General features: G+C 41.0%; 1 protein-coding gene across 6 annotated transcripts in view; it reads right to left on the reverse strand.

Moving 5' to 3' along the window:
• DMTF1 (cyclin D binding myb like transcription factor 1) overlaps nt 1-16,283 on the reverse strand; it is a 29,461-nt gene extending 13,178 nt beyond the window's left edge. Inside the window, exons 1-10 of one of the 6 annotated variants that reach the window (XM_083823041.1) lie at nt 16,099-16,171; nt 10,985-11,056; nt 9,402-9,518; nt 8,762-8,881; nt 7,696-7,790; nt 6,831-6,945; nt 3,819-3,895; nt 2,429-2,586; nt 1,624-1,656; nt 400-509 (exon numbers count right to left, since the gene is read on the reverse strand). In XM_083823041.1, coding sequence (XP_083679167.1) covers nt 400-509; nt 1,624-1,656; nt 2,429-2,586; nt 3,819-3,895; nt 6,831-6,945; nt 7,696-7,790; nt 8,762-8,881; nt 9,402-9,510 — 817 coding nt within the window. In that variant the 5' untranslated portion in view covers nt 9,511-9,518; nt 10,985-11,056; nt 16,099-16,171. The other 5 variants (XM_083823042.1, XM_083823045.1, XM_083823044.1 and 2 more) reach the window with 5 other exon arrangements.
• Between the last annotated feature and the right edge of the window lie 7,801 nt (nt 16,284-24,084).

A 24,084-nucleotide genomic window follows, 5' to 3' on the forward strand; every position in this document is an offset into this window, starting at 1 on the left:
TACTAATTAACTACCTTAACTACTAACTTAACTACCTTAACTACCTAAGGTCTGGATAAGTTTTCCTTCCATTTGAATATACACACTATACATAATATTTTACTCCTCAAGTGCAGCTGTCTCTTAGCTGACATCTACAGTGCATGTCTATGAACACCCAACACAAGTAAAGTACTTTTTAATCCACCTCGGTAAAATATGCTCCAGTGGCATAAACACCTGATAGATAATGGACTACAAAACTGATTTTTAAGAGAAACAGCAGACACCTCTACCAAACGCATTCTGAAAAAGTCACCAGGTTTCACATTATAAAGTCACTCAGTCCAGAGTTACACATCTCTGAAAGCATCACTGACAAAGACAACACGTTTAATTAGACGCTAGTGTTTACCTTACCTGTGTTGCAAGTATCCTTCATCAGTCTACACCGATCTTTCACGGACGAAGCACTTCTCCCCAGGGCAGCTCCTATCGTGGCCCAATCGTTACCGTGCTTTATTCTCAGCCTGAATAGAAACACGCTCATTAACACCATATCCAGTTATGAGATTACCAACATTATTCTCTACAAAAACAGGATAAACGTGTAGGTCACAGGCTTAAAGAGAGAATGGGGAGGCACTTTGATATTGCAGTACAGTTTTCTTGATGTATTTTTCTGCCATCACAGCAAATTTGTCTGTGTATTTCTAGGAGCCTTCTCCTAGAACGGTGGAGCTAAGCCTCAGGACACTAGCTTATAAAACATTTAGCATCTGTCTTACAGGTGTGTTGTGAAGCTTAATTACTGTGTTAAACACAATATGAACGTTTAGATAGACATACAAAATCCATTCCACTCAATTTTCTCAAGGAGTTTCAGGTGGTACAGAGACCGCTTGAGAAATGAAAACCCAGGCATCCTAAAATTTTAATGAGGAAAAACTCTGCAAAGTCACATCTATAATTTTAATGTTTCCTCCCCCACCCAATATAGGGTTGCTTAACATGCCGAGTCACAACTACTTATGGCACAACTGGAGCCACAAGAACCTTGTGAATGACACAAACCAGTTAAATTGATCAAAACAAATCCATCAACACAATGTAATATACCCTCTGCCTTCCTTCAGTCCAAAAGGGTTTCTTCAAACTGGTCAACCCAGTAGAGCTGCAAAAGCAGGTAACGTCTGCAGCTCCTACCCCTTGACCTGATAGGTTCATAGGCAAATATCAAAGAGGCTTGACAATTTCTGCCTCTCCACCGTATTTCATAGGGGAAATCCTACTCTTAATCAGTAATTTTCTTTAGAAATAACCACTGATCAGGTTTCCTAAAGAATGGGAAAGGCTGTTTATCACAACTACAACTGATCTCGACCATGCTTGTAAAAATCTGAAATGCTGCTGTTTTCAACAGAAGGCTTATTTTTAGAACTTAGTTGCATGTTGCTTAACTCTTGAATAGACACTATTCATTTCTCCTCAGATTAATTTAGTGACCACACTTTTCTGATTGAGTTGGAGCACTCAAATTCACTTGCGACTTTTCAGTTATTTCATATAACAAAACCTGATAAAACTATTCAAGCTTCTAAATATAAAAAAGGTAGCACAACCTTTTTAGTAAAAAAGACTTACTCTTTAAGCTTTTCAATTTCCTCAGGTGTATACCTAGGCAACAGGTAAATAAAAATACATTATTTTAAATAGAAATCACACAGCATAAATATTTTTGTTTTACTAACCATACATTAAAATTTTAATTACCTTAAGAGATTAAGGAATTTCAATGCTAAGGAACAATTTCAATGCTAAGGATGCTTGGAAAGAACGTGAAGAACAAATGCCATTTTTCATGCTACTGCATTTCTAAGATTCCTCTTGTTTGCCACTAAAAATCACCATTCTTATTGAACTCAGAAAAACAATTAAAATTTCATGTATTAGTCTCTCAAATAAACAGCTATTTTTTCCTTCCTCAGTTTACAGCCACCTTAAGGCAGAATTCCATTACAAAAATCACCATTGAGATGATGTTTTCATTTTCAACTATGTTTAAAAGCTAAAACCTAATGCCCTCTAGCAGCACTTCTAGATCACGCCATACCCACTGCTTTACAGATAGGGGAAACTAAGGGCACAGGGATTAGGAGCAATTAGCTCAAGGTCACAGTTCTAGAAGGAAACTATACCTCAGCAGATCCATGCTCGTGTCAAAGTCTTCTAATTGCATCAGAATCCCCTCTGCAGCCTGCCTTTTAAGTTGTGGATACCATCAACTTAACTATTATCAAGGTTGATCAAGCAGAATTCAGCAGAGGTCACATAGGAAGAGCTGGGTCTGTTTGGCTAGTATCTTCTGGCTCGTGTATAACATGTCAAACATAAAATACATGGCCCTACTCATACCAATAAAACCATGCAGCATTAGAGATTTTCATACTTTCCAACATGGTTTCTGTCATCATACATGCGAAGAACTCTTCTATAAACAGCAAAGAGAGGCCGATTCAGACCCCAAGCTATTGTCCTGTAGAAATCTTTTCTTTCATCTTTTGACATTTCAAATATAATTTCAGTGGCATCTTTTATTCCACGGGCCTAGAGGAAAGTATTTAAAAAAAACCTTAGATAAAGTCTCCTAGAGATCAAGAAGCAGAACATTTACGAACTGAAGCTTAGCATTTATGAAACTTTCTATGTATTCCAAACAAGACAGTCCAAAATTGAAAGTATTTATGGAATAGTTACTTTAAAAACAAATCTTTGAACATTAGGTGTTTTTTTTAAACACTGAAGTTCAAGTAGACATGGAAGATCTTTCATCCACATAAAATCTGTCTAGCAGTATTTTATTATCAAAAGTTGAAGTGTCATTTAGAACATTATAGAACAGACAATTTGATGGAATTAGCCTGGGGTCATACAAATGGAAGTTGTTGAACGGTTTTGTGTCCATAATTTTGTGTCCACCTAATTTTGGATATTCTTCATCTGAAAGCAATTTTTCCAATTAAACTACTCTTCTTGTTCTGATGGAAACTTAAAGCAGATTTTTATACAAAAACACTGGAGTTAAGCATAAAAGGCTTTAGTTTGATTTCAGCTTAAACTATAGCTCCAAAAGACAAGAAACAAGGTAAACGGGGAAGTATGAATCAAATGATTTAGCAGTAACTCAAGGAACTCATCTAGATAGCTTAACAACGCTCACCTAGATTTAGAAAATAGTATTATCTTTGAATAATTTTGTGGCAGAAATTCTAATACTGGTGTGGGCAGACACATATTTCTAGAACTAGTACTGAGGGATTTGTATACCAATGACGACTCATTTCAGGGCTTTTTTTGATCCACAAATGAAGGATGGTGAACCTGTAATATCCAGGCTATATATTTTCAGCTGCAAGCACTCAGGTCAAATATTCTCAGCTGTAAGCCTACCACAAATACGACTTATTGGCAATTATCACTGTCAGCATTTTAACTGCATGCCTACTTCTACACTGAACTCTGACACCGATATATTAATGGCAAGAAAGCAGATACATGCATGCCATTAGCATAGTAAAAGCAAATACAGATATGGCATTGAAGGAATCTGGAAGTTGTATTCAATGCTTTGTAAAGAAAATGAGCTTTACAATGTTACATTTGGTAGTCTTAAATCCTGTGTACTATTATCTTGTGTATTTCAAACAGGTAATGACCATTTCTACTATGTACTGATCAGAATCGTGTATAACACATTCTGGGAAGTGCTGAAGAAAGTTGATTTCTATCAGGAGCAGCATTACTACACCAACCAGCAGATAACATACTCTAACACATACCTTTAAATAACGTTCAATGTTACTCATCAAAATGTCAATTTCTTCTTTTGACCACATTCCCTGCTTCCACTTATGGCCTTAAAACAGAAATGAAACTAAAGTGAAAGTCAGCAAAACAATATATCAGAGAACACATGCCTCATTATTGCAATTAAAGAAGAAAATGGAGTAGTAAGTTTAGCTACTTAACATCTGTTTAATTTTAGTTAGTTTATTTCAGAACTGCTAAAGGATCTTCAGTAATTGTCAACTGCCAACAAATGTTTAAATAAAGCACGTCAGACCCCTCTTCAAAACTATCAGTTTTTTAAAACACAGAACACAGACTCCCGTGTGCTGTTAAGTCATGTTTTCAGGCTCTCTCTTCAACCACAACTAGAAAATTTCTCTTTAAACTGACAGCTGAAATTTCCATGCACTCAAATGATTCCAGAAGCTGGGACTTAATATGTGACTCACAATATTACTCAAGAAATTAGCAGCATTGTGGGGTTCTCTTATATGCCTTATTGCTTCCCAAGATGTGTGCAGTGCTACCCAGTGAAGTGCTGTCCATAGAGGTAAGTGTCTTTTCACAAGCTGAATTCTCTCTCTTTTTTGCACTGGGAATAGTGTTCAGTGGTCACAGGCAGAAAAAAGACTCAAGGTGTTTTATTTCCCAAAATAAAAGTGGCAAATGAATAGAAACAAACCTTTTATTTCCTCTGTCTATGCCCTTAGTAACTTCAATGTCAGCTAAGCTTTAAAAGTAAAAACAATTGACATTATGCAGAGAAAAAAATTCAAATTTTGGGTTTCTCATTAAAACATTAAAACACTCCTCCCTTGAATTTATGTATAGATTCTTCTTTTTTTTCCCATGCTTATAGTGTACTTAATAGCAACGATCACTTATAATTAAGATTATGCCGGTGACCCAGTTTACGTACTGGTGAGTGCTGGCTACTTGCCCATCTCTGCTCAGAAAAATCAGGGTACTTCCTTCTCAGCCTGCTAATTACCAGAGCTGAGAGGCAGATCGCACCAGAGAGACTGTTTACTTAAATCCAACTATAATGAAAAGTACAGGCGTTATTACTAATTATGTTCTAACTGATCAGAGAAAACTCTTCCCTTGTGCCTGATGGTTTCAGTTATCTTCTTCCACAGCTACAGAGGCAGAACAATAACCTACTGCTATAGCTGAGATTCACACCTCTATCAAAACACCTGAACTGACCTCTAAAGGGGCACAGCTACTCTTTTCATGGAATTCCAGCTATTTTAGGAAAGGAAGTCTATTTTGCACTTCACATGTTTGCATATTCAGAGCCAGGATTATTATGCCCACAGGTCTTGGAGAAAAAAGTATTCTTATTACGTGGAGATGACTACAAAATGAGAAGCTCAGGCAACACGTGTCAGACTCCTAGCTACTGCAAAAGGAGATGCACAGTGGGATTCCTTCACAGCTTATTTCTGGGAAAAAGCATGGAGACCCCCAAAAAAGCTCAGCTAGTATGGTTTCACAAATGTTTTTCTAAGCATATTTTATTGGAAATGTCTTCCCAAAATTACTTCTCTTAATTGCAATCACTAGATTTAGTGCCGTCATTCATTCACAACTGTAAATGCCACTTGATATGCCTGTGAAACAGCTACTAAAGGAACAAATGCAGTAACTTTCTAACATGTATAACAGGACACTCATCAAACATAAGGTCACCAAGCCACGTGCAGTCGTTCCTCTGCCAAGTCGCCAGTACTTGCTCCTTCAGTCATGGGCAAGAATGTGCTGCTCTGACAGTCCTTCACCACTAGCTACTGAAAAGATGGCAATCTCTGCATTTCCTCTCACCCCAAAACACAAAAAACGTGGCACATGGTTTCTACCAGGCTGCCTCTGTACTGTGATCTAAAGGGATATCTTTGCTATCCTACCTCTCCCACAATCCCTGCACAAAACACTGCAAAATTTAGAAGCTCTATACATCTAATAAATACCAAGGATGGAGAAAACTGTTACTAGCAACTGCACACTTGGGACCAGTTATTGTAATGGACACAGACAGCACTGCTCATCTCCCTTCATCTGAATTTTCCATATACAACACCCAGATTCTGCATGCCTTGCCCACATTTTTTTTCACTGGCTCAGCAGCCCGCCGGAGTAGAAATCATGGGGAAAGGGATCATTTGATTCAGCGACGGAAAAGCATTTTTCTCCTCAAGTTTTCTAATAAAAAAAGATCTTGCTTTGGACTGTCTGAAAGAGATTTTTTCCTGTGAAGCGTTAGGTCAAGACAAAAACAGTGGAGAGACTGAGTAAACTGGAGAGACATGTCTTCATCTGACAATATGTAAGTTGTTTCCAGGCCTTTAGAACGGCATGCCTCCTGGCGGGAAGAGGCAGGACCCAGAAAAAAAAAAATCTCTAAAGTTCAGCAACTGCTAAACTACACAATCATTTTGAAAGGGAAGTGTGCCAGTGGGGTGGCAGTTTCAGGAGTAGGAATGGTTACTTCAGTAGGTCTTGGTCTGCATAATCCCCACTCTATTCCAGAAACTGTTTAGTATGAATCACAACTGAGCAGTCAGACCAACAAGCCCTACTTGGAGGAAGATGTGTTGACCTGAGCACAAACTCTTTTTTTCACATTGTACCTCCCCTGTGACTGGAGCTTCCCAACTTCCAAACAGGCCAAAGTACAAATGGAGCAAACATACAACTGTCTGCCCCACCTGTGCTGTGACACTTTACCTACAGCAGTTCTCTATCATGGCTGCTACTCAAGTGTGGCCCTTCTTGCTCTCCAAGAGTATCTGGGGTTCCAGCTTTCTTCTTGCGTACAAAGTATAAGAGGGATGGTGAAGACTTAATGCATTAGATCTCTCTGCAGTTTTAGAAATGGTCTTCTCAAATACCTTCACTAAAAATGCCAGAGATTACTTTACGCAAAAAATGTTCCTAAGAGGCATTTGAAACAGCTTACCTTCTTACTGTGTGGGAGAATATAATTTTAAATGTCCTACCTTTATTTGTTAGGGAATCCTTATCCTCTTTGGTTGTGAACCAGGCTTGACTAACAGCTGACACTTCTTCATTGCCCATTGGGGAGACTTCATCCAGCTGTTCATTCTGAAGAATCTTGAAAAGACAAGTATGGAATCACTCAGTCATATCTTCGGTTCTTTCTATCACCTTACATCTAACATAACTTAAAGGAAAGGAAACCATCACACCTAGTTTACCTTGCTGGCTACTCAAATAGTGCCACTTTTAGATTTGCCATTAAACGTACATTCATCTTTCTTAAAACACATGAGTAAGATATAGCATCTTAACAGACAGATGCTGTGGGAATTAATTAGATAACAGTTTTCATCCTGTTTAAATTCTAGTGAATAGAAGGAGTCTCACTGGCTTTGGTGGAAAGAGGACTGTGACCAGCATCTCCAATACAGAACTTCTAACATGGTACGCCCACAATGAGAACAGAATGCAACTATTAGGACTGTGTGACAAGACAGAGCAGATTTAGGCCTGTTGTACAGCTTGATTTATAATCAAACAGCAGCAGAAATAATAGATAAACTTGTCCTACTTCTATGCTGATTACCACAGAGCAAATAATTAGCATTGGAGGGTTACACCTATCACTGTTTACTGTATTACTCTTTGGGCAGGAAAGTTAGATTCAAATAATCACTTTTATAAATAAAATGATTAAACTGCATTTTTATTGAACACATAAACAAGATCTGTGCTCAAATACACCAGTTTCACACTAAAAATAACCCTGTTCATTTAATAAGCCCTTTCTGCTGTTTCTCTTCTCATTTCAATTTACATAACAATGTACATAAAAATTAGGTCAATTGTGAAGTTTTACTGTACCTGAATCTGAGTAACAGTTCCTTCATTAATCTCATCTTCAGCTACCTCAGTGGTAGCAGTCATGGTCACCTCGAAGCTCTGATCATTTTCTGAAACTTCAGAATGGATGTTAGTTGTACACATTACTCCTGTAGCAATTTTCTTTATGAATGCTATAGAGGTTTTTACAAATTTCTACCCTTGCTCTGAAAATTTTAAAGGGGCCTTAATTTAGTATGTTTTTGTTGGCATGGTAAAAGTATCAAGATGATTACAAATTGTTCCTCCTCATAAAATTTAAATGTTTTTGAAACCTTCAGTTTTACTTGTGACTATAGCCAAGAGCTAATATGAAACATGTAAATAAAAGATGTCTGATTTGGTGCAAACATCTGGTATTGTATCAGTGCTTTCTTTCCAGTGCTATTATCTTCAAGATTTTCCATTTGCTAAACAACTTTCAAATCTTTTGGCTGCATTCTTTTCCCCTAGTTTTCCTTCAACTTCAGCTTGACAATGCCTCTACTTTTAAGGAGTTTTTATAAGGATCCACCAAATAAACAGACACTTGAGGTATCATAAATTGGTATTTTAGCTTGCTACATCTGTTTTTGCTTCCATATGGGAGATTGTATTGAACTACATAATATTCAGTAAACTTCTTAAGACTCAAATTCAGCATGCAGCCTACCCTTTGTACATCTACATTAAGATTACCATACGTTTTGCAACGAGCATGACTTTTCTCAATATTACAAAGCACAGAAATGCTAACTATACTGTATGGCCATTAAAAAACAATCTTGCAAACTCTTTCAAGGAAAATAGCATTTACTTTGTTCTTCATCCTTGCACTTAATTCAATATACCTGTACCTGCAGTCCCCTATCTATAAGGCAGTTTTATTTTGCTAGTACTGTATAGATACAAGTTGCTGCAATAACATCCAAGACTCTAAGAGGTAAAGATGATATTAAGAACATTTGTAAATAAAACATACAAAACATTCTAGTTCGTATGCAAAGAATTTTAATTCTTACTAATAGAAACACTTGCTTCAGGAGCACACAAACGTAAAACAACTTACTTGGAACTGCAACAACAGAAATGCATGGAGTGGAGTCATCAAGGCTTTGATCATCCTCTGATAAGCAAAGCCGCTTGTGGGGAGGCTCAGTGCTGTCTTCAGAATCTACTTCATCAGTTTCTAACAACAAAACAAAGCAGGTCACTTTCTGTTTACAAAGTGGAGCTCTTGAGAAAAACCTGGCAGACAAAGACCAAAACAGGAGTAGAAGCAAATGGGATAGGTTGGTTCAGAGCTTTAGTGCTGCTCGGGACCTTAGCATAACGTTATAGGCAATAACAGGTCATATACATTTTCTGTGAGGTTTTCTTTGTAAATTCCATCCACAGTCCATTATCCTTCCTAAGTTATCTCTCTGCTGCATAAAGAAAACCTTAAGTCTACAGAAATTTGGGTATGTGCTCGGTTCTAAGAACGCATCTGCACTGAAATAAAACAGAACAGCTATAACCTTGTCATGCACACATACATGCTTTTGGGATTTACACCTCCTGTAACACTTTATCCTTACTTAAACTGAAACAGAAAGCATCTTCAGCAGGGTAAACAGAATCAAAATAGCTTGTATAATTTGGAGGTGGGTAAGAGTCAGATCAATGAAAAAGTAAGAAAAAAACCCCTACGTAATACAATTCCATACCATTTTGAGGGCAATGAAGTATAAGGTTTCCTTCAGTGTCCTGAGTCAGAGTCACGGAGTTCACGGTTTCTACTGTCACTGTGTCAGACTCTTCTTCAACTGTGCTCATACTCAAACCTGAAAGAGTAATACACAGATGAGCTTACTTCAGACTGCCACTTAGTCCATAATGCTGCCTTCTTTTCCTCAAATAACCCTTTAAAACTCAACAGACAATGACAAATCTCTATCTGTTCTTTCACACGAACAATTCCAGAGTTAGAGATTTACCTGCCATTGCTTTTTCTGCATACTTATACATCACACAGTAACATCAGGTAGTTTCAAAGCTACTTGTCTAGTTAAAAGTATGTAATACCTAACTTCCCTATTCAGAAACATTTACAATCTTTTTTTTTTTAAATAATAAATAAATATTTACAAATAAAATAGATACAAAGCTACGATACTACTTTTTCAGCGTTTCTAAATTCTCCACAACTCCTATTATTAGTCTCTCTCGTATTTGTTACATTTCTCATCGAATAATTTTACTATCGTGTAACCTTCTACAGCCAGTCAGGAGCGAGAAATATTTCTGGAGTCACGCTATTCATAGCTGAGCTATTTATAGATTGCTAAGCTGCAAAGTTTTCTTCTCCTTCCACGCATATAAATAACTTGTGAATACTGGTGGTTTTGCTTTCCCAGTGAAACAACATAAACAACAGAAAAGCTGGGTGTTTCACCTTATAAAAAAATTACTCAGCTACTAAGTTGCCTAGGGTAAGCAATACAGACTGAAGCAAGCAAACCAGAGCAATACTAAGTGCTTCTGATAATCTCATTTCCACCTTAAAAATACCATGCAGAAACCCAAAGCCTGTAAGAATTTCAATGTAAACTAGTACTGCTACTGATTCTGAAAAAATAAAAAAAAGTTCTAATACCTCATATACAAAGAACTGTATTTTTCCCCGTGCAGAAGCTAAATGAAGTAACTTCTAAAATATCCAGAAGTTTTGCAATGATTTCATCAGTTTGGAGCACCTTGGTTTGGTGACTGCCTTTATCAGAGCTTTGTAGAAAGTAACTATCACCTATTTCTCCTTGAAGTCCTTTCAGTCCTTTTCACGAGTTTTCTCTTATTTTACCACCAACAAAAATAATTACATTTAACTTTCATGTCAAAGGCAAATGTTATCAAGAATTTTAACTTACATAGCTAAAAATCACTGACTACAGCTTCTACAAATCATAATTACATTACAGAGGTTCCATGATATCCGTATATCCATACGTATGTGGAATTTACAACGTGGATTTTAAGCCACCCATGTGATGTTAATGTTACCGCTTCAGCAGGAAAGCTTGATGAAAATTTGGCACATCTTTAAGCTTGCATAGTGACTGATTCTAAAATGAAGTGATATTACCCTTCTGAACAGGTGAAAAATTTCAGGTATCGTTGATGCATGAAGTCAGAAGGTTCTCAGATTTACTTTGGTGTACCAGCAGCAGCAGCTCCTTGCCAAATGCAGGAGCAGGAAGCAGTAACCTCCTTGGAATTCATCTGCTTCTAAGTTTTAAAGCTTCTGCCCTACCTTTACTAGAAGTGATGCTTGCTGCACGGCCATGGTACTGATTTGTAAGAACCACACGAGGTATCCTTCATTCTAAAAGGTGAAGAAAGAAATCCTAAGTTGTATAGCTGGTTAAGTAGACCATAACTTTTCAACCCATTTCTGAGTTGTTCATCGATCCGTTGAGTAGTGAAAAAAATTGGACAATTTTGGAGGGCAAAAAGAAATCGATTCTCTTTTTCATGTTCATATATATTTTCTGGACAATTTTTACTATGGAGAATGCTGTGGTAAAAATTCCCAGCAAACTTACTTCAAATGCTACGGAGTACTCCTTAATTACATATGTGAACAGATAACACTAACAGGCTTTTTTTTCTATAATAAGTTGAAGGAATCTATTTTTCTTCTCACCACTACGAAGACTTTGATTTTTTTTTTTTTTAACGCATTAGCCTCCTATTTTTATGTCAATCATGTACTTCAGCTAAAGTTATTTCCACACATTTAGAAGCAGAGGAGACTATAGCACCAGGCACAGCAAAAGATTCAGAAGAGCATTCCTTCCTTTTAATTAACAAACACTGCAAGTTGAATACCTAGATATCAAAGCTGGGCTGTTCTTTCTTCAGTTACTCCGGACTTGCTGAGAATCCAAATATGCTTACAGGATTAGGCTTCCAAGTCAAAACCACAGAGAAATCCAGGCGGTCCATTTTGCATCCGCTCCCTAACTGGATTGCCATATAAGAGAGAGAGAGCACAGAAGGCACTGAAATCTGCAAACCTGAGATCTCCATTCAAGCTGGGAGGAAGATACACCACGATCAGTAGCTGCTACACCGCCACTTCTGTTCAAACGGAGCTGTTTCAGGACTCTAGATGGACAACGGCTGAGGCACCACATCCAACAACAGCACTGACCCTTCTGTCTTCACATTAAGTGTCTATGCTTGGCTGCCTGAGATCCCAGGTAATCCTCAAAAAGCACCAAAAGCTGTGCACAGCACATGGTCCAGGAAATAGAGGTTTTGTAAGAAAGAAGCACTCCTCAGCGTAATTCCTGGCCTGAGCAGGGTTTTTATAACCTTCTGCCAACCTCCCAAGAATAGTTTATCCCAATAGTAGGTGCAAGCTCTCTAAAAATGACTCGCGTTGTGTCAGATAGTTGAGATTTAGCACATCTCAAGTTATCTGACCAAATATAATAACCATAAGCAAGCTGTGATGAAACAGGGAGAGCCAAATCCTTCATATGACTGGAAGAATTCCCATTAACTTCAATGGAACAAGCGGAATCACTACCGAAAACTGACTGCAACGAACGTGAAGAGTAAAGTCAAAGCCAAATGGGTATTTTGGATATTATTTTTTATTAGTTAAACTGCACAAATACAACAACTTGTTCTTTCGATTTACATTTCCGCCAGGACACGACCACTAACCTATGAAGACATGAATTGGTGACTGAACGGTGAGGACAAAAACATCGTGGGTCACTGCGGTGGTTCCTCCTGGGTGAATACAAAATACGTCTGCCAACCTCCAGACCTTACAAAAATCACGACTTTACAACCGGTTAACAACAAAATGAGCACGTATGCTGGAGATCCATCACATGCAATGTTTGATGGGACCACTCGAAGCTTACGGGCAGTGCAGTGGAGAAAGGACACTGCTGCTGCAGGCACCAACGCCCTCCAATGCAGGCTTTGACGCTGGCTGCAGGAACACTGTACTTGCCCCACGTCCTGATTTATCACAGGATGACAGCTGAAGCCATGCTAAACAATACCCTAACACTGCAGAGATCTTTTAGGATGTGCCATACAAAGCCCGTTTAATAGAGACACCTGTACATCCACTACTGAAGTTCAATATAAAGCTAACGACGGACACTGGCTTTTAAGCAGTGGGAATTACGGCAAATAGTCTCTTCATCTCCAAAAATACCACCTTCTAATAACTTCACTAAGTGAATACATGCTTTTGAAAATGCATTGCTTTCTATTAAAACGAAAAAGCTTGCTCGCATTTGAAATGCACGACCCAAGTTATTTTTTAATGCTCCATTCCAACACGCTCCTTACAGATAAAAATCTGCCACCAATTTTATGTTCTGAAGGAGGGTGTTAGCTTGCAGGGAAGGGAACAGTCTTGGACGCACACACACTAACTGTGTGGATGCATAGTGAAGACAGAATAATCACCCATTTCTAAGCTAACAGCTCAGAAATAGATGCAAATTTAATATGCCCTTTTTGCATTTTTAGATTTTTGTGTCTTTACCAAAGCCAAAATTTAAGAGCTCATTTTAATTTTAATTGGCTTTCAACACGCAACCAATGAAATGCAAAAATATTTTGCCTACAAGAATCAGTTAATATAGAATTCCAATATAAATTTTCCACTCTAGCCATATAATACAGCAGTTATTTGTTTTGGAAAACACAGAGCAAATTTAGGCAGACAATAACAAAGCTGATTTTATTCTGAATTACAAAAAAATGAATGTTTTATACAAATTCCTATAATTCTTAATCATCTTCATCAGACAGATGGGCTGAATTGTTCCGTGGGCTGTAAAAATTAAGCACTTCTAAGAAATAATATTTTCCCCTTACAGACAGAATTCTGTCACTGTGCCTAGTTATCAACTAAATCTTACGCCTAGCCTTCTGTGGACTGTCATAAATCTTTTGAAATTTCTCAATGTAATTGTAGTAAAGGCTGTGTTCTCTACACGGGGCAAAAGGCGTATTTCACTAAACTTGTTGTGAAGCAAAAACTCAAGTCTGCTAAGGGACTACTGAGGTTTTAACAGGAACGCTCACACTAGATGCACTGGGATTTCAATGCATTCATTCATGAGTAATGCAACTGAAAAAGTCATTCCAGGTTTAACAAAACCTGGATGTTTAGTTCATGCCATACCATAGCTTTTCTGAAGTCAACACTCCTATACACAATGAGGAGTTTTTGCTATTCAACTACTGCCAATTCTCTGATGCTGCATTTGACAAAAAATCCCTTTTTTTTCCCCACACCAAGCGTATTGCACTCAAGTCTACAAACGCATCACAGAGGAACTGACTTCGACAGCTGCAACAGCGCGGGCAAGAAGGGGACCAAACCGGGCAGATATCAAACAGGAGTTGAAGATCCGAGTTCAACATACACAGATTTATTATCTGTATCAGCATGAGATTGCAGTCCTATAAAAACAACCACATTCTACTCATCTGTGGTATTTAGAGAAGCAGGCCATCACAAAAAAGAAATGTATGGTAGACAATGGGACAAACTGTTCTCATTTACATCGATGCACAGTTGGCAGAACTCCAGGAGTTCCAGCCTATCCATTGATATTTACATAAAAACCACGGAGTACACTCTAAATGTCACACACATACACACAGCAAAGTTACGGCTGTTTCAAAAAAAAAAAAAACAACTTCTTTTTTCTCTTCTCAGTAATAGAAAATGGCTCAGGCACAAGTGTATTAACATGGATAAGAATCTTCGTAAGACTGATAATGTACTCAAATTTATTTTTTCTTTCATGTTAATCCAGTTTCATTCGTAGCATTAAGCAGTAACATCTTCACCTTTGTAAGCAGGCAGAAAATTAGCATCCAAAATACGATTGTTATCCTAATTATAGAAGGCATAAGACTGATAAACAAAACCACAACTTTGTTGCTTTCTGATGGACAGATGAGCACAGAATTAACTCTCATAAATAATAGACTATTAGAAACTATAAGGTACAGCATAGAAACATGGCAAGTGTTTAGGAGGTCTCCATCTCTTCCACATTCACCTTTTACAATTGTGAATGGTTAAGACAAAAATCAGTATTTTTAGAGGTGTTTTATTTCAGAAGTTTTAATTAATGTTCAGTCTTTTGGGTAAGTCATCCGATGTCATATAGAAAAAAATTAAGTACCCGGAAAGCAAGCATTAAGTTGGTGCCTTCTCTGGACTGATGGAAACCTCCCTGTAAAGACTGTATCTTCTGCTTTTGCAAAGGGATTTTAACCATGCTGTCAAGAAACCAACTTCCATCTACTGCCAGAGCAGTGCTGGCAAACGGAAGAGCTTTTCTAGATTACTTCAACACATTTTACAATGGCCAGGTGGGTCTGAACAATGGTAATTCTTTGTGAATGGGGACGTACAAACACAATCTGTGAGCCAAGGAGCGGAAGTACGATACGCTTCACCATGCCCAAGTGCACAACCAAAAATAAAGAAACCTCAAAAAGGGAGAAAAAAAAGAAGAAAAAGCACAAGCTTCTCCCAGGCCAGCTCCTTCACTGTGGTAAAACAGAGTTTAACTGTAATGTAGTGAAGCCTAGTACTGGTCTTAGATGAAACATCTCATCTTGGCGGTTATACAATGCAGAACCCACTGAAAAATAGTCTCAAGGAACCTCAAATCACAACCCTGACTAAATAAATAGTAATAATGAAACAAAACAGATGGAAGCCAAAACTTTTGGATCCCACACTCCTAGAGTGGGGAGATCAAGGGATCTGAACGCATTCATGCAGGTGGCCTTTTATTACAGATCTCACAAGAAGGAGGGAAACGAGTTTAAAACGAAAATAATAAGAACAAAAAAAATCAACGCCACACAAAAACGCGGGTCGCCCTCTCCAAGCGAGCCGCCTTTGGGTAGTTTTTCCATCTTCTCCCCAATCTCGCACCTCCCCACCCCCCAAATTCCTTCCAGAGAAGGGAAGAGAGGAGAGAACAAGGAAAACAAGGGGTCCGGGAACTGGAAGAGGGGAGAAAAATCGTCGGGGAAGCAGCGACCCCGGGGCGGCAGCTCCGCACCTCAGCGCCCCGCTGCCCCCCGGCCGCCAGCGCCGCCATTTGGTCGCGGGGCGCCGCCGCCATTTTGCCGCCCTCACAGCGAGCGGCGGCGGCGCCGGCCGAGCCCGCCGCCAGCCCGGCCCGGCCCTAACCCAGCCCAGCCCGGCTGCTGCTGAGGAAGGGAGCGGCCATGACCGCCTCCCACCTCCCGGTCCCCTCAGCTCGGCTCGGCTCGGTTCGGCTGGGCTCAGCCCGGCCCGGCCCCGCCCGGCCGCTGCCGGCCCTGTCAGCCCGCAGGCCCCCGCGCACTTACTTCCTGTTTTGGGTCCGGGCACTTGAGAAACCAGGATGGAGGCTCCCAAGTACCAGGATGGAGGCGCCGAGCGGCGGCGAGGGAGGAGGAGGAGGAGGAGGCGGAGGAGGAGGAGGAGACAGCGGTGGGGCGAGGCGCAGGCAGCCCGCCGGAAGGGCCCGCCGCCCCACCTGCCGCCGCTTCCGTCAGAGCGCGGCGCCACAAAGCGCACGGTGCGGGGCCGGCCGAGGTGGCAGCGCCAAAAAGCGCACGGAGCCGTTCCTGGCCTCGAGCCCGGCTCCTGTCACAGAATCACAGAATCATTAATGTTGGAAAAGACCTCTAAGATGATCTGGTCCAACCAACGTCACCCACTAAACCATGTCCCTAAGCACCACGTCCAGCCTTTCCTTGAACACCCCCAGGGACGGTGACTGCACCACCTCCCTGGGCAACCCATCCCAGTGCCTGACTGCTCTTTCTGAGAAGAAATGTCTCCTCCTTTCCAACCTGAACCTCCCCTGGCGCAACTTGAGGCCATTCCCTCTGGTCCTATCACTAGTTACCTGTGAGAAGAGGCTGACCCCCAGCTCCCACGCCTTCCTTTCAGGTAGCTGCAGAGAGCAATAAGGTCTCCCCTGAGCCTCCTCCAGACCAAACAACCCCAGTTCCCTCAGCCGCTCCTCACAGGACTTGTGCTCCAGACCCTTCACCAGTTTAGTAGCCCTTCTCTGGACACGTTCCAGGGCCTCGATGTCCTTCTGGTAGTGAGGGGCCCAAAACAAATTCATGGGGTGGTGCAGGAAGGACTGCCCAGGTTGGCCCCATGTGCTGACAGGAGGAAGCCTTCTGCCCTCCCTCCCTGTCAGAAGCCCCTCTTTCCATTCAAATTTCCTTTGTGGCTCTATCTTTCATTTACCTCCTGCCTAATTATCTGAAAAATTGCATATTATAAAACCAAACAAAGCAACCAACCAAACACAAAAACAACAACATCAACAAACAATAAAAAAACACACACAACCCCCACACAAGCCTTAAAACTGCAAATAAATAGGCATCTGGCAGTGTGTGGCTTGTGGTACTTGCCACCTCATGGGCCAGGTGCATGCAGGTGGCCTGGCCCTGGGCAAAAAGGCACCTTCTGGCTTTCCTCAGAGACCAACCTGTAAACCAAAGCGCGATGGAGGTATCCCGGCATTAAAGGTGTGAAAGGTGTCCCCCAGCTTCATTTCTCCATGAAATCAGCTCATTGTATTTGTACCACAAAATTACTTTTTGGTTGCTTTGTCTTATACAGTAGATCTTCAATGGTGTCCTCCCCCAAACCTTCTCAGAAGCTTTAAAAAGTGCCCATGTCATTGACAAACAGCTGTTCTGCACACCTATGGGCTGTAGTGATCCCAAAAGTGTTTCGTCTTTTTTTCTTTTTTTAATTATAAAACCTGTTTTAATTTGCTAAGAATACTTTTACAGGAGTTCCAGCAATAGTTTTCAATGACAGAATAAATATTGTAGGAATGTTTCAGTGAAAATGGGCGAGTGATTTTGGTTGCTCAAGAAGAGGCATGGTTTCACCTGTGGTGAGAAAACTTGTCAGTGCAATGCTGTGGGGACCAAAATGATGAGGAGGCATCACTGGGAGATCCCACCCAGATTTAGCCAAGTTGGGAGCCTTTGAAAATCATCGCTGACATGCTGTCAGGAGGGAGGTAGGCAGGATTCAGTTTCCCTAAATATTTGGTGCCCTTTAATACCTTAAAATCCCAAAGCTGTGAAGATGCCTGCAGGGAACCAGTGAACATGACCCAGGGACCTGTGTTCTTCTGAACCAGCAATGGGAGGGAAGCCAGGCAGGAAAGAGACCCCATCTGGTCTAGGATGTCTCAAAAGGGACTAGATGTCCATGGTTCAGCAACTACGTCTTCTCCATAAAGTTTCAGATCACTCTATTTGCTCTGAACGTGCTACAGCTTCATGACGCTGGGTAAACAAGGTCTTTCCTGCATTACTATTCTGTAGAAAGGAATACAATGAAGCTTGGTTTCACTGTCTCTTATTCTACATTAAAACATAGCCATGGAGAAAAGCTGGGAATTTGTATCTGTAAAACATAGGTTTGTACTTTGTACATGAAAACAGAGAGGTGAAGACTCAATTTTAATAGGAACACGAGACGGGTTAGGGAGGAGAAGAGACATTGCACATAATTTTACGGATATGGTTTAGTGGGTGATACTGGTGGTAGGGGGATGGTTGAACCAGATGAACTTGGAGGTCTTTTCCAACCTTAGTGATTCTATGATTCTATGATATTATGGTGGTGAAAGATGAAGAAGAAATGCATGGTTGGAACAAGGAGAAGGTAGCTGGAATAAGGAGCTTTTCAGCTCCTGGAAACAGGAACTTTTTAGCATCTGTTTTGTTCAAAGCACACTTAAAATTAACTTTGGTGTCTATATACTTTGTCCTCCTGTACATCAAATCTTGGGGATCTAAAATTCCACATACAGGTGTTGACTTCTCAGGGAAAAATTATTTTAAATGCCCAGTGTCCCTAGGTACTCCTCAGCAAAAGCAGAGGTGGAATCTGCTTTTCTAGGGTTGCATAGAGCTGTTTGATTCACCAGCTTGTGATTTCCTGCAGATCCTTATTTTTTTTTTTTATTTCACACCTTCTGATTTCTGCAGGAAATGAAGCAGGGACGCTACACTTGCCTTTGCTTTTTTTTTTTTTTTTTTTTTTTTTCCTCTCTCTTTTTTCCCTGTTTCTTTTTCTTTTCTTTCTTGCTTTAAAAAATAGCATCACATCAGCAAATTGACTTGTACCAAGATGGATAATCATTTTAATAATCAAGAGGTGGAGTTCAGATAATACAGAAAGCAGTGATGTTGACATTTCTTATATCTCAGTCTCCACCACGTGAAAAGTTCTAGAAAGACCTTATGTGGTACGCAGAAGACACAGACAATTTTTTCCATACCAGGCTTATTTTTCTCATATGTTATCCCCTGTATAGAATATAAAGTCTTTATCCTTATTCTCTTTTTATCCTATTTATCTGGATATACCTTGTAGAAGACAGTATTATAAATGCAAAATCTATACCTGCTTTTATGCAGTGCTGTTCTGGGATGCATCATAGTGAGATATGGTGATGATGAACCGATGCTGTTAGGTTACACAGCAGCACTTTGTAGACTGAGAACAATACACCCACACATTTACTTTATATCGAGTTCAATCCAGACATATGTGGAAAAAGCAAAGAGTGCAGTTCTCTGGTGTTTCATGAACAGGATGAAGTCTCTGTAACAGACCCTTGTTCTGCGGAGCAAGTGAGATTCATAGATCCTGATTTGTCTTTTGTTAAGGAAAAAAATATATGCACATATACGTACTTAAGCTGATGAAAGAATCAAACACAGAGGTTACTATGGACCTAACAATTCCTCTTTTAATTAGCGTTTTTTTTTTCCCATTTTTTTTTCTTTTACTCATTCATGCTGTTTCTTCCTTAGGGCCTATTTTCCCTAGCCACCAGGTGTCTCCACTGCAGCGTGCTCTGGACCCACCAGTTGCATCCCACAGATGGAACTTTCCTCCCTTTGCTGTGATGAAGATAAAGCTAAATTAACATTGCCCCACAGGTACGGTACTCTCGTTCCTCAGTACGGGAAAGGCATTAGGGGAAATGGGAGACTGTGGCCATGCTATGTTATTATTATTATGATGGCTAGGGCATGAATACTTTGCTTAATGTCCTCTGCCTCGTGGTTTAGGGAGACAGGCATCCCAGGTGATGTGCAAGCTAAGGGAGCAGGGGGATCAAAGGCTGCTGGAGCAGTTGCAGGTGGGTAGCAGAGGTGAGCTGATACAGGGATCTCCCTGATGCCGAGTCAGAGCAATCAGCAGCGGTGGTGGAGATATTTTGTACAGCACTTTATTTCTGTCTTTCTCATGTTAACTGTCTGGGATCAGCGTGCCTAAATCCTATGTAAGTTGATTTAAACATTGAAGTCTGACATATGAGAATGGGCAATCCAGTCTGCTTGTACTTGAGATTAAGCTAACCCTTTAGGCACCCCATCTGGGAAGTTCTTTAATCTCCTACCTTCAGTTTCCCAGGGATATTTAAAGTGTTTCTGTTCTGAGAAGTATGGCCACCTCCTGTTCTCAGCTCCACTGAGATCCACTTTCAGATAGACATGCTGCTCCTTCTCTTTGGTTTTGAGAGCATTCACATCCCAGTAGGTAAGACTTCTGCTGCAGTGGTCAGGTATAGGGCATTCCCCTGGAGCTTCAGAGAATTTAAAAGTTGTGGGAAAAATAGTCTCTTAATTTAATGTATTAATTTAATTTATTAAATTATTTATTAAAATTTATTAATTTAATAACTTAATTTATTGCCAGTTATGACCAACTTCTGATCCCTGATCTGGAGATCAAAAAAGAACATAAACAATCAAACAAACACTCCAGATAAACACAATTCCTCCTTCTTCTGCAGGCTCAGCTTCTCTTAGGTCCCCTGTGGGTTACAGTCAGGTTGTCCCAGTTTCTTTGTTAAGGTGACAATGCTGGAGGCTCCAGTCGGGTGCACAATAGTTTATTTCTGCTGCTCTTGCCTTCTTAATGATTCTCCTCTGTTCCAGTGTGGGTCACAGACGTGCTGAAGTCCCTGAAGGGTGTCCCTGCCCTGGTGTGGGTTGCCCATGACTGCAGTCCCTCAGGAGTGTCCCGCTTTGCCATGGAGCATCTCCTTTCAACACCATGTCCTCAGCCACGTCTTTCCCTTCACCTGTTCCTTTACCTGCATCTTCTCCTTTTCCTGATGTTGCTCTTTTATTAAATCTACCTGGGCAGGGGCTCCACGCACTCCCCTGACTGGCTGGTGTTTTGGCACACAATAGCTCATTTATGGTGGTGTCAGAGCCAGCTGGAGCAGATGTGACTGGGCAAGCCATGGCCTCCTCCCACACTGGGCACCTGCAGACCCTGGCTGCCCAAACCCTGCCAGTTGTGCCTCCCACTTCTGAAGCAAGAGGGCTTTTCACTCCCTGTGCTGCAGAAAAAAGATGGGGATCCAAGGGTTTTGACTTCTGGAAGTTCACATTGGACATTAAATGATTAAATGAAGGATGAACTATTAATTTCAGTGGACTGGATCTCACCGAGGAGTTCTTCAGCAGCACACCAGTGTGCTGGCAGCAGAAGGAGCTTCAGTACTCAGAGGGTGATGGTCCTCGTGCTCTGCATTGGTACATGATACGTGTCCTCTTTAATGAAGTCTGTTGTACTGCGCCCATTTCGGACCCTAGACATGATTACCATTCTTGGCCATGGTTTTGTGGAAAGATGCTGACACAAATCATGCCTTTTACCCCAGCTCGTTGCAATCCACAGCTTCAGAGGAGCCTCATTTGGCTGGATGTGTTTTGCGTTTGCCACGTCTGCTTAGTACAAGACATTCCCTCTGTCACTTTGGGCTTGTAGAGCTGAACCACTAATTTAACCCACCAAACATCCACCGCTGTAACCCTGTTCCCAGTGGCGCTGACGGACATCAGGGCTGCCATGCAGTGGTTAGAGCAAGACTATCTCTTGCAAATCACCCCCTGTCCAAGCCTTTATGTGTGCTTTTTTCCTGTCCTTCCCTGAGGAACTGCATCTTGCTGCCAGAGACATGGAGATGTAACCCTCTAGGTCAGGGAATTTATGAGTGGAGGTAGCAGTTGGCACAAGCTGGAGGGAACAAGCCCAGAGGGAAAGACAGCTCTCCTCACTGCACCATCCTGCAGTCTGCCTCCTGTTTGCTTATGAGATTATTCTTATTTACATAGATTTCTGTCTGTATGTATATATATATATATAATTACACGTGGGAATAGCGAATATATTCATTGCTTATTTATAGAAAAATATATTTATGCAGATAAACAATCTAGTATTTCTAAAACATTTGCTCATTTGTGCACTTACAGTTTGGTAGGTGCTGGTTATAGGGGATTGCTCAGGCTCTGAAGAGATGCCATGAAAGAGAGAGATGCCGGAGAAAGAATAACAGAGCACGATGTGAACCTGCGTGGCTTCCCCACACAGAGTGAGTGTCTCAAAAGAAAAATAATTACCTTGGTGCCTGGCCTAGGAAGGATCCTATAGAAAGCTGTGAGTCATCTGGAGACTTCAGACCTTGTCTGTGGTGGCAATCTCAAATGTTTCCTCACTGGACTGGACTGATCTCCCTTGAAGGTCTCTTGTGGTGTATTTTGAACACCTGCTGTGTCGTTTACCCTCTGTCATAGTCCTGGAAAATACTAGAGAATGCGAAAGTATTCAGGGGCCTCCATACACAGTCTGTTGAGCTGGGAAGGAGGGCACTTTCCTTTCTTTTTTTTTTTCCGAACCCCTTATTGAGGCACCTAAATTAGGGTCACAGTTAGGTCACAGGCCATAGCAGTGGTAACCACTCTTAACCTAGCAAGCCTAGCAACGTTTGTGTGAATATTGATACAGCCGAGTGTGAAGGCGAAAAAGGAACTGAGCCCCAGAGAAAGTGAGAAGAGGGCAAGCTGCCATCAAGGTCTACGTGGGTCTGAGCTGCCAGAGACATCGGAATCGTGCATCCCGCCTGCTAGTGAGTACAGCAGGAAGGGGACTGCACAATCCCATAAAGGGTTTGGTGGCTGGAGGGGGTACCTGTGAGAACAGCGAGGAGGAACCTGCTTCTGTAGCATGGACACATGGACAGCAGAAGAGGAGAAGGAACGAGGCTTCCCAGAATCGCTGGCGGAAGAGGAGGGAGAGAAAAGGATAGAGCAGATGGGAGGAGCAGATGGATCCCAGTTGGGAAGCGACTTACTGTGTGCCACTGAAATCAGAGGCGCTGATTGCAGGGGGAGGCAGGACTTGGCATGAGGAGAGGGTGGCAAAATTTAGGTTTTGCCGTAGGAGGGACAGACAGAAGTTGACAGGCCCTTTCTGCATGGTGTCTTACAGAGGCTGGGTGTGAGGGCCATGGGGGAGCAGAACTGCAGCTGTGTGGGGACAATATGGGGACGAGAGCTGGTTCCTTGGCCAATGCCACCTAAAAAATTCCTGTAGCCGGAGCTGTATGATCACAATCCTGAACACTCTGAGGAGCTGTGGAGAGGACGTATTGCACAGTGGAGAATCGTGTCCTGTTTTGGAGCTGAAGGCTGATTTAGCTTCCATGTAGGTTCAGCATTTTGGCAGTGTTTGCCAAAAGTTGGTTACCATGAAAGCAATGACAAAGCTCCCATGCATTTGAAGGGGACAAGCTGCTTTTTCTAGGCAAAATGTACAATTTATCATGTAATTCTACTCTCTGCTGGCAGATGGTGCTGTGATATGTCCTGGACCTGCGGACCAGTTTTTCAGCTCATAGAGGGAATACAAGCAAGCGGCATCTACTTTGTATTTACATTCTGCTTTGTTCCTAAATTTATTTTACTCACTACCAAATGAATTTCTTTGGCTATTTGTTGTTCTGCTTCCAACTTCGAGTATAGAAGCAGGCCAGCCAGTTTTATTTTTGTCATTTTGGATTATCACAGAGCTGGCAGGCAGAACTCAACTTCAAACCCAAATCTTTCTATTGGTAGGAAAATTATTCATGGCATTATTCCCCCTGATGCAGGATTTTCTTGTGTTTAAAAGCTCAGCATTTTGGGCCCAAACTGGTCTTGCAGCCTCCCTTTAACAATAGTTTGGAGTTTCTGTTGGTGGACATACCAGATACACAACCTAAGCAACCTCTCAGGGTCACTTCTGTCCCAGTTTTTGTTTCCTTTGATCTCATTTCTTGATACTGTGGTGCATTGTCTTGCAAAGTACAATGTGATTAAAGGTTTCTCTCAGTGGTTTCTTTCTGGGAAACAACAACAACAATAATAATAAAGCCCTAACCTTTTTCTACTGAAAAAAATATATTGGGGGGAATTAATAAAGGGTGGGATCAGTCTCTTTAATCTCTAAATTTAAAG

Source organism: Anser anser, assembly GCF_964211835.1.
Source record: "Anser anser genome assembly, chromosome: 1".
In the NCBI taxonomy this organism is placed as follows: domain Eukaryota; kingdom Metazoa; phylum Chordata; class Aves; order Anseriformes; family Anatidae; genus Anser; species Anser anser.